At 29.7% G+C, this 11,557-nt stretch overlaps 1 protein-coding gene across 1 annotated transcript in view; it reads left to right on the top strand.

The window, feature by feature from the left end:
* The first annotated feature begins 3,319 nt into the window (after positions 1-3,319).
* Positions 3,320-11,557, top strand: part of LOC107444563 (putative uncharacterized protein DDB_G0286901) — a 42,993-nt gene continuing 34,755 nt past the window's right edge. Inside the window, exon 1 of the mRNA XM_016058727.3 lies at positions 3,320-3,496. Within this exon, the coding sequence (XP_015914213.3) occupies positions 3,320-3,496 (177 nt within the window). The remainder of the gene's footprint in view (positions 3,497-11,557) is intronic.

Genomic DNA, 11,557 nt, shown 5'->3' with positions numbered 1-11,557 from the left:
TCAGATTCATTATAGTATGGCAGTTGGGCCGTTTTATTATATTTTCAAAACGCTATAGTGCGGAAAAGATGCCTTATGTAAGGGGAAGAAATAAATTGTTATAAAATTTTTTAAAATCGGTTGATATCTTCCGGTCGCACATATTACTCAAAATTCATAATAACTGAAAAAATGCGTAAGTTTTTAATAATTTCAAATAATACTTAAAATTGTATAATCGACATTATTGTTTTAATTTATGCTTCAAAAAACTGAAATAAGTTAAAATAAATTTAACCCATAACGATTGCACGAAGCGTTTGAAAAACACGAATTATCTCAATCTTTCAACGTTTTTCGTCATTCATTATTGTGGCTAAAAGCAGCCTTATCAATCCAGTAATTGCAATGTTTGGGGAGGGGGAAATCATTAGTAATGCGTTTAATTTTACATTCTAATACCAAGGCTTCTATGGTCCGTAAAAAGAAAAAAAATGTTAAATCTATCATAATAATTTTGGAAATTTTGAACGTCTTCATTTCGCTTTCATTTTAGAATTTAACTTAAGATTACGTTCTTCAGTATGTTTAATGGCAACATATAGATTATTTTTCCAAAGCACTTTTTATGTAATTTACTTTTTTCAAAAAAAGAAAGTTAAAATATTTCATTGATGAATAAAAATTTCAATAATTTATTGAATAATTAAAAGCATATTATTAGGATGATAAATCCTTAAAAAGTTTTGCTTGTTTTTCTCTCAATTTTCATTTAAATATTAATGAAAATTTATGAAACATCGTAAAGTATTCGATTTTCCAAAAGAAATAGATTTTTCAGAAATTTTATTAGATATTTTGCAATATTCTACAATATGGAAACGGAGAAATTCGTATTGATTAAATTTTCGACAAAAAGAGGGTTTTTAAGAAACACGCACCAATGAGAAGAAATAAACTTTCAACATAATCGCAAACTACCAATAACAAACCCTACCAAAATAAAATGAAATATAATTTTTTGCAATCTACATAAAAACAATCGAGCATATCAATTTACAAAAACAAAAACAAAATGTATTTCCCACGTCATCGAATATCGGTATTTCAAAGGAAAACTGCATCGGAAGGAGATATTTCCGATGTACTAAATTTAAAAGGTTCTTTTCGGTAAAATAATTTATGTGGATTGGGCCTCATAAGGAATAGTATTAGAACGATCAGTTACAAAACGGAAGAGCTAACAGACATTGTCGTGTCTTCAAAGCGTGACCACCCAACATCATTCCATGATAAACTTATAGTATAGTCGTGATCATTTCACTTCATTCAAACAAGAGCTTTTGTATTTACAATAATGAAATATCGTTTGCCTTATCTCCATGAAAAATACTATTTCTCAAAATTTAGCGATGTCGCGCTATTTCCTTAACAATAAGCACATAGGTACTAAGATTTGGGTATGTCCATGAACTACTATGTTTTGGTGCTTTTCGATTATCCGGGTGCGGGTATAGTCGGCTTTGAGGAGAGCTTTTCCAGACTGAAAGTGTGGGGCTGTCTGCTGCTATGGTAACAAGCGAGAGCACAAGATTAGGACAAAACTATTCACCTCACACCCCTATTCGAAGTGACCTTTCCTCGTAACCATAGTACCCGCCACGACGCGAGGCGGGTGTCTGGAGGAGTTCTCCTGAAAGCCGCACTATACATTTAACTAATTTTTGCGTGTTTTTTTTATTGTTTTATTTTTTAACACAAAACAAAACGGCTGCTTTCTCTCCCCCCAAAAAATAATATAAAAAAAGTAAACAAGCAATTAGTTGAACTTTAATCCGGTTCACCAAAGAGTTCTGATTTTCTTGTCTACAAAATTAAAATTAGTATATATTTAGCAATTATACACCAATTATTAGAGTCTCTGTACAGTTTAGGAAGTTTTATATTTAACAGTAATTCATTTGAATATAATAGCTTTGTTATGAATATACACAAAATTTATGTGATGAAGTGTATATTATGCTAGAATAGTATACATAGTTTGCCTTAGACCAGAAAAATAAATGTGCCAGTTTTCATTTTTTATGGTTTATTTACAGCCAGTCTCTTTTAGGTATTAACAATCTAAGTTTTAATAAAATTACGAATTTGAAAAGATAATTGCTAAGCATGTTAGTTGACTGTTAAATTTCTAAAAGCTGTATAAAGATACTGTAAGCATTCAAAACAGTATTCCCACAAAACTTTTGAAATGGGAAATAGAACTACAAATTGCCAATAACTGATTTTCCGCAGGATTATTATCAAGATTGTTTTGCGTACTAATTACAGCAGAAAAAAAGAATGTATAGTCAAGCTAAAAACCAGAATTTGGGCAATGTATCAGAAAATAAAATGGGATGTCTAACTTAATAGCCCATCTATCTACTTTTAATGGGAATAAAGCTGTACTGGAAATTGCTAATAACTGACTTTCAACGGTCATTATTTAGATAGTTTAATGCAAAAATTAAAATTGAAAAAAATCTAATCAATAACAAGTGTTTTGGTTCTACTTTGGCAAATATTTAATCCATCACAAACCGAGCATGTCATGGATTTTTGCCCCTTCGTTGCCTTTGTCATTTTACTTACGTCACTTGTAAGCTTGTAACGTAATTTTTTAAACTTATTTTAAACTCTGAAAATATTAAAAATATTTTCAAAAAAAAACATGTAAAAAAAATGGAATACTTAGAGATTTTACTGTTAGAAAGTATAGGGGATCATAGACCACGCAAAACATCAATAATGTTTTTGATCTAGTCTTACTACTTAGCAGATGATATCAAATTAGTTCGACAAATTTCGAATAGGTATTTCAGACTTCAAAATTGTGCCATCTTGGTCGCCTAAAATCAAAGGTAATAAAGGAAACTAAAGATCACCGTTTTGTGAATGACCCAACTCAGACCATCACAACAGAAATACACTACAATCAACTAGGCGGAAATGCATGAAACTCATACTGGACAGACTTCTTCGAAATCATCCATATTCACCAGACCTATCCACCACTAACTATCACGTGTTCCTCAATTTGGACATTTTTTTAGTAGAAAAGCAGTTTAATTTCGACAAGATCTTAAAACTTGCCTTCTGGGAAATACGAGGGTTACTCTGAAATTTTTGAGATACGTGCAGATGAGAATTTACAAAATAAAAATAACGGTTTAATTTTAAAATACAAAGTATTTTAACACAGCAGACGATTTTTTACTGACTTACTTCAACTTGTTTAGCGTAGAATAAATTTTAAACAGAAGAGAAAATGGAGTTGACGCGAGAACATTTTCGCGCTATGATTTTCTACGATTTTAAAGCAGGATTAAATCAAGAAGAATGCGTTCAGCAGTTGCAATTAGCATTTGGTGATGAATCTCCAGCTCGTGCTACTGTATTCAGATGGTTTAAAGAATTTAGCAGAGGTCGCAATTTTCCTCAGGATGAAGAACATACAGGAAGGCCGCCGTCGGCAGTAATCCCGGATGCACGGATAATGTGTCTGCCATACGAATTGACCGTAATTCTCGTAATTGACCACCTGGGTCTTATACCACCGATCTATACAACTTTTCACTTAAATAGCAAAAGTGTATAGACAATATAGGTGCATACTTTAATGTATACAATAATTCAAATTTAATAAAATTTAACAAAAAATTATCAGCGTTTGTCGCATTAACATTGTATAACTGAGCTGTGACAGTACTAATTTCTTAGTATTTAGGTTAAAGCATCAACTAAAAATTATTTTATTCAAAACAGTATCTCTGTGGTGACTAAGTAGTGTCGATTCCTCTTTGAGGGCACTTTTAAAAAATAATAAAATGGACGACCGATACTAAAGATAATATTTTTAATCATTCTTTTAACATAAATTTGAAATTTCATATTCCGAAAAAATACCTTGTTAAAGAAATGAACTATTAAGGCAGGTTTTATTTTCTATTGTGATATTTTTTATGATCTCCAGCGTATAGAAGTTGGCTTTTGGATACATCAAGATTTCATTTTTTTATTGCACATTCCTTATAAATAAAACAAAAACTGATGTGGCGAGAGAAACAAATTTTATGTCTTATGAAAAAAAAGGTCCTCTTAGGGGAAAAAAATTGACCTTTATTATTAAATATGGATTGAGAATGAACACATGTAAAATTCGAATGTAGAAGAATAGAAATTTGATTAGTTTTATTTCAAGAACTAAGCTCGGGTTCGTGCTGGTTATTTCGTGCTATACAGATTCTGATTATTCTTTTTCCAAATCTTACACATAAATTGAAGAAAAAAAAACCCGAATATATCTGGAAATACATTTCCGAACAAAAGAATAAATTCAAAAAAAAAATATTGAAATGAATCAAAAATTGTCCCATCTTCATAGGAATGAAATAGGGTAAGGAAAGTACAGTTGTGATTTGCGATACATCGCTTGAAAAGTTGAACACGACAATTGTTTGTGTCCAGACAAACAATTTAGTTTTTGTTTTGTCTTGTTTTCCTTAAAAAAATTTTACTAGTTAATTTTATATTTTAGGGACTCATCATATATGGAACGTAATTTTGATTTCAGTGGAAATCGCAACAATTTAGCAAGTAAAACAATGCGCAAAGAAAGAAAAAAGAGAAAGATTAAACCTTTATAACTATTGATTTAATGATCGGATTTTCGCATACGAAGACTCAATCTCAATGATTCGAGAGGCTAACCTTAAATGAGCTATCTTAAATAAGTATCTCTTGAACTAAATAAGCAAATCAATTGTTTTTTTTAATTGTTAATCAAGTTTGTTTGTCCATAGATAATTTGTTGCAAAAATATTTTTTACATCGATTTATTACTTCTCATTATTTAGTTCAGAAATAATCGAAACAACTTGATTTGTAAGGTATACGAGTCTTGATACCAATTTTTGCTTTGAAATTTTAAATAGCAAACTTCAAAATCTTAAGGTAATCAATCGAATAGTTCTGCAGAAATAAAGCTTTAAAACAAGATTTCTTTGAGATGGCGAGCTACCATAAAATTGAAATTAACGTTAAGGGGCTGCTCTGAACGCTGCGTAATACATGTCTCCTAGTAATACGCAATACATGCCTAAACAAATGCTCAATTTCTTCTAAGTAGCAAATATGCAAACTTTCATATTTTGGTAGGAAATATTTCACGTCCCGTTATTTAAGAATGATTGCTTCTAGAAGGAGCCACTAATGTACAGTGCTTCAAAAAGAAAAGAAAAAGAAGAAAAAAACAGACCACCCTGATTTTCACGTTCTACGACTCAATCTTAATGGTTCGAGGGGGTAACCTCAAATATGCTAAAAAATAAGTGCAGACGATATTTTAAGTTACGAAATCAATGATAAAAACGTCCTTTCTCTGAATAAACAAACCTTTTTTTCCAGACAGATTCGGATTTCTAACTCCCGAAATATAGGGGATAGCCACAATCTGAGAAATATGGTCACGACAGCTTAGTCAGAAGAGCGGTACTAAGTTTAGACTCCTTAATGTTAATTTTACTTTTTGAGTATTTCGCTATATCTCGAACACTCCAAGAAAATTCTAATTTTTTTAAACACAATTATAAAATTCTTTATCCAAAGATAATTCCATGCAGAAAATAACTTGAAGTAAATATTTATTAGGTTATTTAAGAACGGCCGAAAAATTTTTGAATTGTAAGGTATAAAATTTATGGCATCATTTTAAAGAATGTAATTTTATATAGCAAAATCGGTCGAATAGTTCCTGAGAAGTCGAATTTTGTTATTTGACTTTTTTCAAATTCAATATCTCAGGAACAATTTGACCGAATTCGCTCAAATTGTGTATAAAATTTCATTCTTCAAAATGATTCAAAAAACTGTGTACCTTACANTGAGTAAATATTTATTATTTTATTTAAGAATGGTCTAAAAATTTTTGAATTGTAAGTTAATAATTTTGAATAAAATTTATCGCATCATTTTAAAGAATGTAATTTTATATAGCAAAATCGGTCGAATAGTTCCTGAGAAGTCGAATTTCAAGTATTTGACTTTTTTCAAATTCAATTTCTCAGGAACTATTTCATCGAATTTGCTCAAATTGTGTATAAAATTTCATTCTTTAAAATGATTAAAAAAATTTTGTGTCTTAGAATTCAAAATTTTTTCAACCATTCTGAAATAAAATAATAAAGAATGAAAAATATTTACTAAAAGTTGTATTTTCCACGGAACTACCTTTGGATAAGCGGATTTTATATTGGTCTATAAAAAAGTTTCAACTAGCTTAAAAAGTTCTCGAGATATAGGGTCCATTAAGGGGTCCAAAGTTTAGGGCGCTCTCCTGACCAAACCATTGGGACCATATTTCCCAGATTGCTATTATACCCAATATTTTGGCTGTCAGAAATCCGAATCAATCGAAAAAAAGGTATGTTTTTTTAGAGAAAGTACGTTATTGTATCTGATTTCGCAATTTAAAATATCGTCTAAGTTTATTAATTAGCATATTTTAGGTCACTTCCTCGAGTCCTAGAACGTAAAAATCCGATTAAATCAAGAGTTATTCAGGAGGGTACGTTTTTTTTCTTTTTTTCTTCTTTGACATACTGTACGTTTTGTATCCTAGGTCCGCAGCTTATGAGAAATCGCTCAATTTTAGATATTTACATAACTTGCATTCTACAAAAAAAAAAAAAAAAAAAAAAANAAAAAAAAGAAAAAAAAAAAAAAAAAAAAAAAATGGAAAGGAAGAGAGATGAAAATTCATGTCCTTTCTTTGGAAAAAGAGGTAATATAGAAACTCTGTACTATTGCTGCTCTATCCTCCTTGGGCGACCGAGTAATCTCACCTAGATTTACCTAATACACATTGAATTGAAAAAGGATTTTGTTTAAAAAAGAACAAGCATTAAATATTTTACAAAACACTATCTGATGACATTGAACTTTGCCCCTCGAACCTCTCTAATTCAGCAAAGTTTTTCTTTTCATGGAAATTTATATAAACCTGATGGTTATAAATACGATTTAAGGGGCGAATCAAAAATATATTTCAGAAGGCAACAAAACAGCAGATACCTCATAACTTGGTGAAACACTTTCTTTCCCTTGAAAATCATCAAATTATCAACTCATTAAGCTATTATTTCTTGAAAACATTAGACAACGTTGTTTTTAGTTTTATGACGGAAAGTTTTGGCTTCGTTAAAAAAGCGTTTCGTAAAAATTCTTAATATGTTGTTGAATATAAGCAAAGGATACTGGCCATTCAATAAAGAAATCGGTGTCATTGTAAGAAATATTTCTTTTTCATAATAAATTACAAAATCTATCCTGTTAATGACGTTGTTTATAAAAAACAAGCAAACATTCTTTGAAGAAGACTTCATCAACGCTTCGTGAGTTTTGGCGAAACATTTTATGATTTGCACTTGATATGTTTTTTTTCTCTTTTTGTGAAATGAAAGAAACGTCGGAAGTGTCAAACTTGTCAAGATTTTTTAGTGCAATTCTAAACTGTAATCAAAACAACTGAAATTAGTAAATTAGTTTACACGATATTTCATCAGTCACTGAGTGAATTTATATTGATTTGAAATTTACAATTTATGAAATCTGTTAGTTAACTAAACTGAATATAAAATCATTCAGAGATGATAAAAATATTATATTTTAGCCCAATACCAAAAATCATTCCAGAAAATTTTATTTGTTCGCTCGAGAAAGGAGAGAGAAAAACGAATTTTTCTATAGGATTTAGCAATACACATTGTTGCAATTTAAACTGCAAACATTTTCTCTTTCAATTATTCATACGAAAATTTTAATAATGTTTGCTAGATTGCGGCTCTATTTGATTCAAAATGTATTTTACTTGGAGCTTATTACGTATTCTCTTATAATTACTAATTTTATAATTAATTACTATTTTAAAAGTCTCTAAGCGTCTAAATATTTATTTTGTTCGAAGCTACGCTTTCGAAACACATTTCTATAAATATAAGTAATAAACGTCAACGGCCATTGAAATAAAAAAAAAGCTAAATACTCTAGTATGAATTCATCGAGGAAATTGATTGGCTGTTTTAAGATTTGACTGCCATGTCTCAGTTGCGATCAATACAATTGTTTTTGATACCGAATTAGTTAATCTTTCAAATTAATTCAAGTATAAATCATTTTTTGTGTGAATTGGACAACTAAAAACGTGTTTTGCTTAGCTTTATAATGTAAAGTCACCACCAGGAAGCAATATTTGAAAAATAACACGCATACAATATTAGTCCAAACTGCTCCTCTATCATGAATGGATTGTTGTCTTTCTTTTGCAGGTCCAGAAACCAGAAAAGTAGGGGATACATGTCATATCTCGAAACAGATACAGCAGACAAAATTTATTTTCTATTTTACAGTCAACAACAGTTTTTTTAAATAATAGTTGAGAGAAAACGAACATTAATATGTATAATGGAATAAATAAAGACGTTTCTGAGAATTTGTTTTTTTGAAATCTTACTAGTATTTATTCATTTTGTGTATTTCAAATGTCATTGTATTTTTAGGTATTTGAAATATTTTGGGACGTACGTACTAACGACGAGGGAAACTTTAATAAAGTTTAAAATTTTTGGTTTTCCGCTAATATAAATTTTACTGTTCAATCTCTAAAGCATCAATCTCTCTCTTTTTTTAAAAAAATAAATGCTTAAATACTTATTGAAAAACTACATTGGTTGATGCATTATAAAACTTCACATAATTTGAATTTAAAATTTATGCATTTTTCTATGAAACTTTAAAAATATGTCAACACTAAAAATTTATTAACATTATTTAGGTTCCGCATAGACAAAATGGAATACGATCATTCGATCAAATATATTCACTTTATCATACGATTATAAAAAATCAAAACCGGGGAATTCTAAGAACGGTTGAGATGTGACGAGACAATGAATTACTGTCCATGAAAAGAAGATGAGTTTCGATTTCCTTTTGACCGCATTAATTTTCCATGTGGAGAGAGAACTTCTTAGCAATGACTTTCAAGTAAAATCGTCGGCCATTAATCAAAGGGAATAAAGAAAATAACATGATCGATTTCTTTTCAGTAAATGCGGATTCAGCAGTAACTATCCAAACCAAATAACTGAAAACTATTTTATTTATTTGTATTAACGACTATGAAAAAGAAAATAAGGTAGTAGTTATAAACTGGGATTAAGAAGTATTAAGGTAAACTAACCCGTGAAGGAACACTTAAGCTTCGCTTGCCTTTTAAAAAATCATATTAATTTCACAATTCGTAATTTTAGTTAAATGAAAGTGTCAACATATTTGTTACTAATTGTAAATTATGTAAAAAAAATTGTAGAGAACTTACATAATATTGTTTTAAAGTTTTGGAGGTTCAAATAAAGAGTAGTAAGAAGACCAAGTGAAGGAACAGCTCTTAACAGTGAATGAACACCCAGTAAAGGAACACTTAATTTTGGTTATTTTTTAATGCTCTTCATGAATTTATAAGCCATACAAATATTTAAAAACAAGTCTATTCTTGAAATTATGGCATATAAATACTTGGAAAATGTTAACTTTTTTTTGTAATCATGAATTGAAAATTAAAGTGTCAACATATTAACACATACTGTTCATTCACTGGGAAATCTATGCCCAGTAAAGGAACATGCCTGTTCCCTCACTGGTTAGAAGTTGTTTTTCGTATTTTTAACATACTTTTGATGCGGAACATCACTAAAGGTACAAGAAAATTAAAGTTTATCTTTTATTTTCATTAACTTAGAAAAAAAACCAGTAAAGGAACACTTGTTCCTTCACTGGTTTTTCATCGTTTGGTGATCCAGTGAATAAACACCCCCTTATCTCAGTACTTTATTATGCTATGATGCTTAAAAAAAAAAAAAGTAACTTCAATAACTATATTTTGAATTCTCCTTTTCACAGTGAGAAAAATAAAACTATTATATGCAATTAATTCCACTTTAAACATATAAATACCAACACTCATCTTATAATTTTTTCAAAGAAACAAGGTGTTGCAGAGATAATAACAAATTCAAAAATTTTTCCAGAGAAGTCTATTTGACCAGGTAATCCATAACATTGCTAGATGCTTACTGTTTGGCAGTAAGCTATTGTTACCAATCAATCTAAAGAAAAACTTTCAAATTCTTATTTTTAATCAATATATATGAAATGTTCCTTCACTGGTTGGTTCACCCTACACTAGTTAAAATGCTAGAGCTGTCAAAAATTTGATGCAAAATAATGAACTACCATTACTATATAAGCATATTATCGTTTTTAAGTTTCTTTTTTACATATTACTAAGAGAGTACTCAAGGTGTCCCTCTTCGATAGAGCTGAAATTTTGCATACCGATAAATTTTAAAGCTAGAAGTGACCTACAAAATGTTGTTCTAAGGAAGGGGTTTCCAACTTGCATGAGACCGGGGGTCACAATTAAAAATACCAGGCAAATGGCGGGCCGAAACTTTGTCAAAATTTTATATAGGACTCTTTTTGAGGGTACATCAAATATTACTGTAAGATTTTTCTCACGTTGTTCAAAACAAAAGTATTGAATTACAAATAATAATAAATATTTCCTTGAATAAATATTTTCTAGGATGCAAAACCTGAGAAATGAATAGTTTTGCACCGTTGGTATGTTAAATTTCACAGAAACGAAGAAATTCGTGTTTTTTTTTTAACGAAAGAAAAGTATTTTAAACCCATATAGATTTTTTACGAAAATTGTTAGCAAAAAAATGACAATTAATATATTTTAGTTCGCGGGCCACAAAAAGAGGATTCACGGGCCGCCAGTAGGTAACCACTGTTCTAAAGACATCAAAAAGTAGTCATGACAAAAAAAATTCTTAATAATTTTTATATTTTACTCTTGACCAGCTAATTGTAATATCGTTTACGTACACAAATGAAGTTCTCGAGTCAAACGCTAACAGAAAATTTTTGCAATTTAATTTTTTAGTTTTTTTTTTTTTTTTTATTACTNTAGTTTTTTTTTTTTTTTTGGCTCGAATATGCGATGTTAATTTTCTGCTTTTCATTGTATGAGCATTGCTTTATAAGAACAAAGCAATTTCAAAGCTGCCATGTGCGACCAATATTTTTTAATTCAGCATTATTTCTAAAAAATCAGATATCGAAATACAGGTTTTTAAATGTTAATCTCTGCAAAACCTGTAGAGTAAATATCTCTCCAAATATGATAATGAACACAAAAAAAAAAAAAAAAAATCAAGTGAGAAACACTTTATTTCAAGATAACACCAAATTGTGCTTCCATAAACAATATAAGAGTATGATTTAAATCTGAGTATCTAATGTAGAAAAAGTTTACACACCTATTTCACAGTCATTCACTTCACACCATACTTGAAATATTTTCGTTTCCGAAAAGGCTGATGTTGGCGCGCTTTGGATATCACTTCTAAATTGTTTACAAGCCAATACGAGTTGGCATCAGTTTGTAAAAGTCTCTAAGCGTCTAAATATT

The sequence above is a fragment of the Parasteatoda tepidariorum genome, chromosome 4 (assembly GCF_043381705.1).
Source record: "Parasteatoda tepidariorum isolate YZ-2023 chromosome 4, CAS_Ptep_4.0, whole genome shotgun sequence".
Taxonomy (NCBI): Eukaryota; Metazoa; Arthropoda; class Arachnida; order Araneae; family Theridiidae; genus Parasteatoda; species Parasteatoda tepidariorum.
Note: the sequence above shows the minus strand (reverse complement) of the source record. Positions and strands in the feature narration are given on the sequence as shown.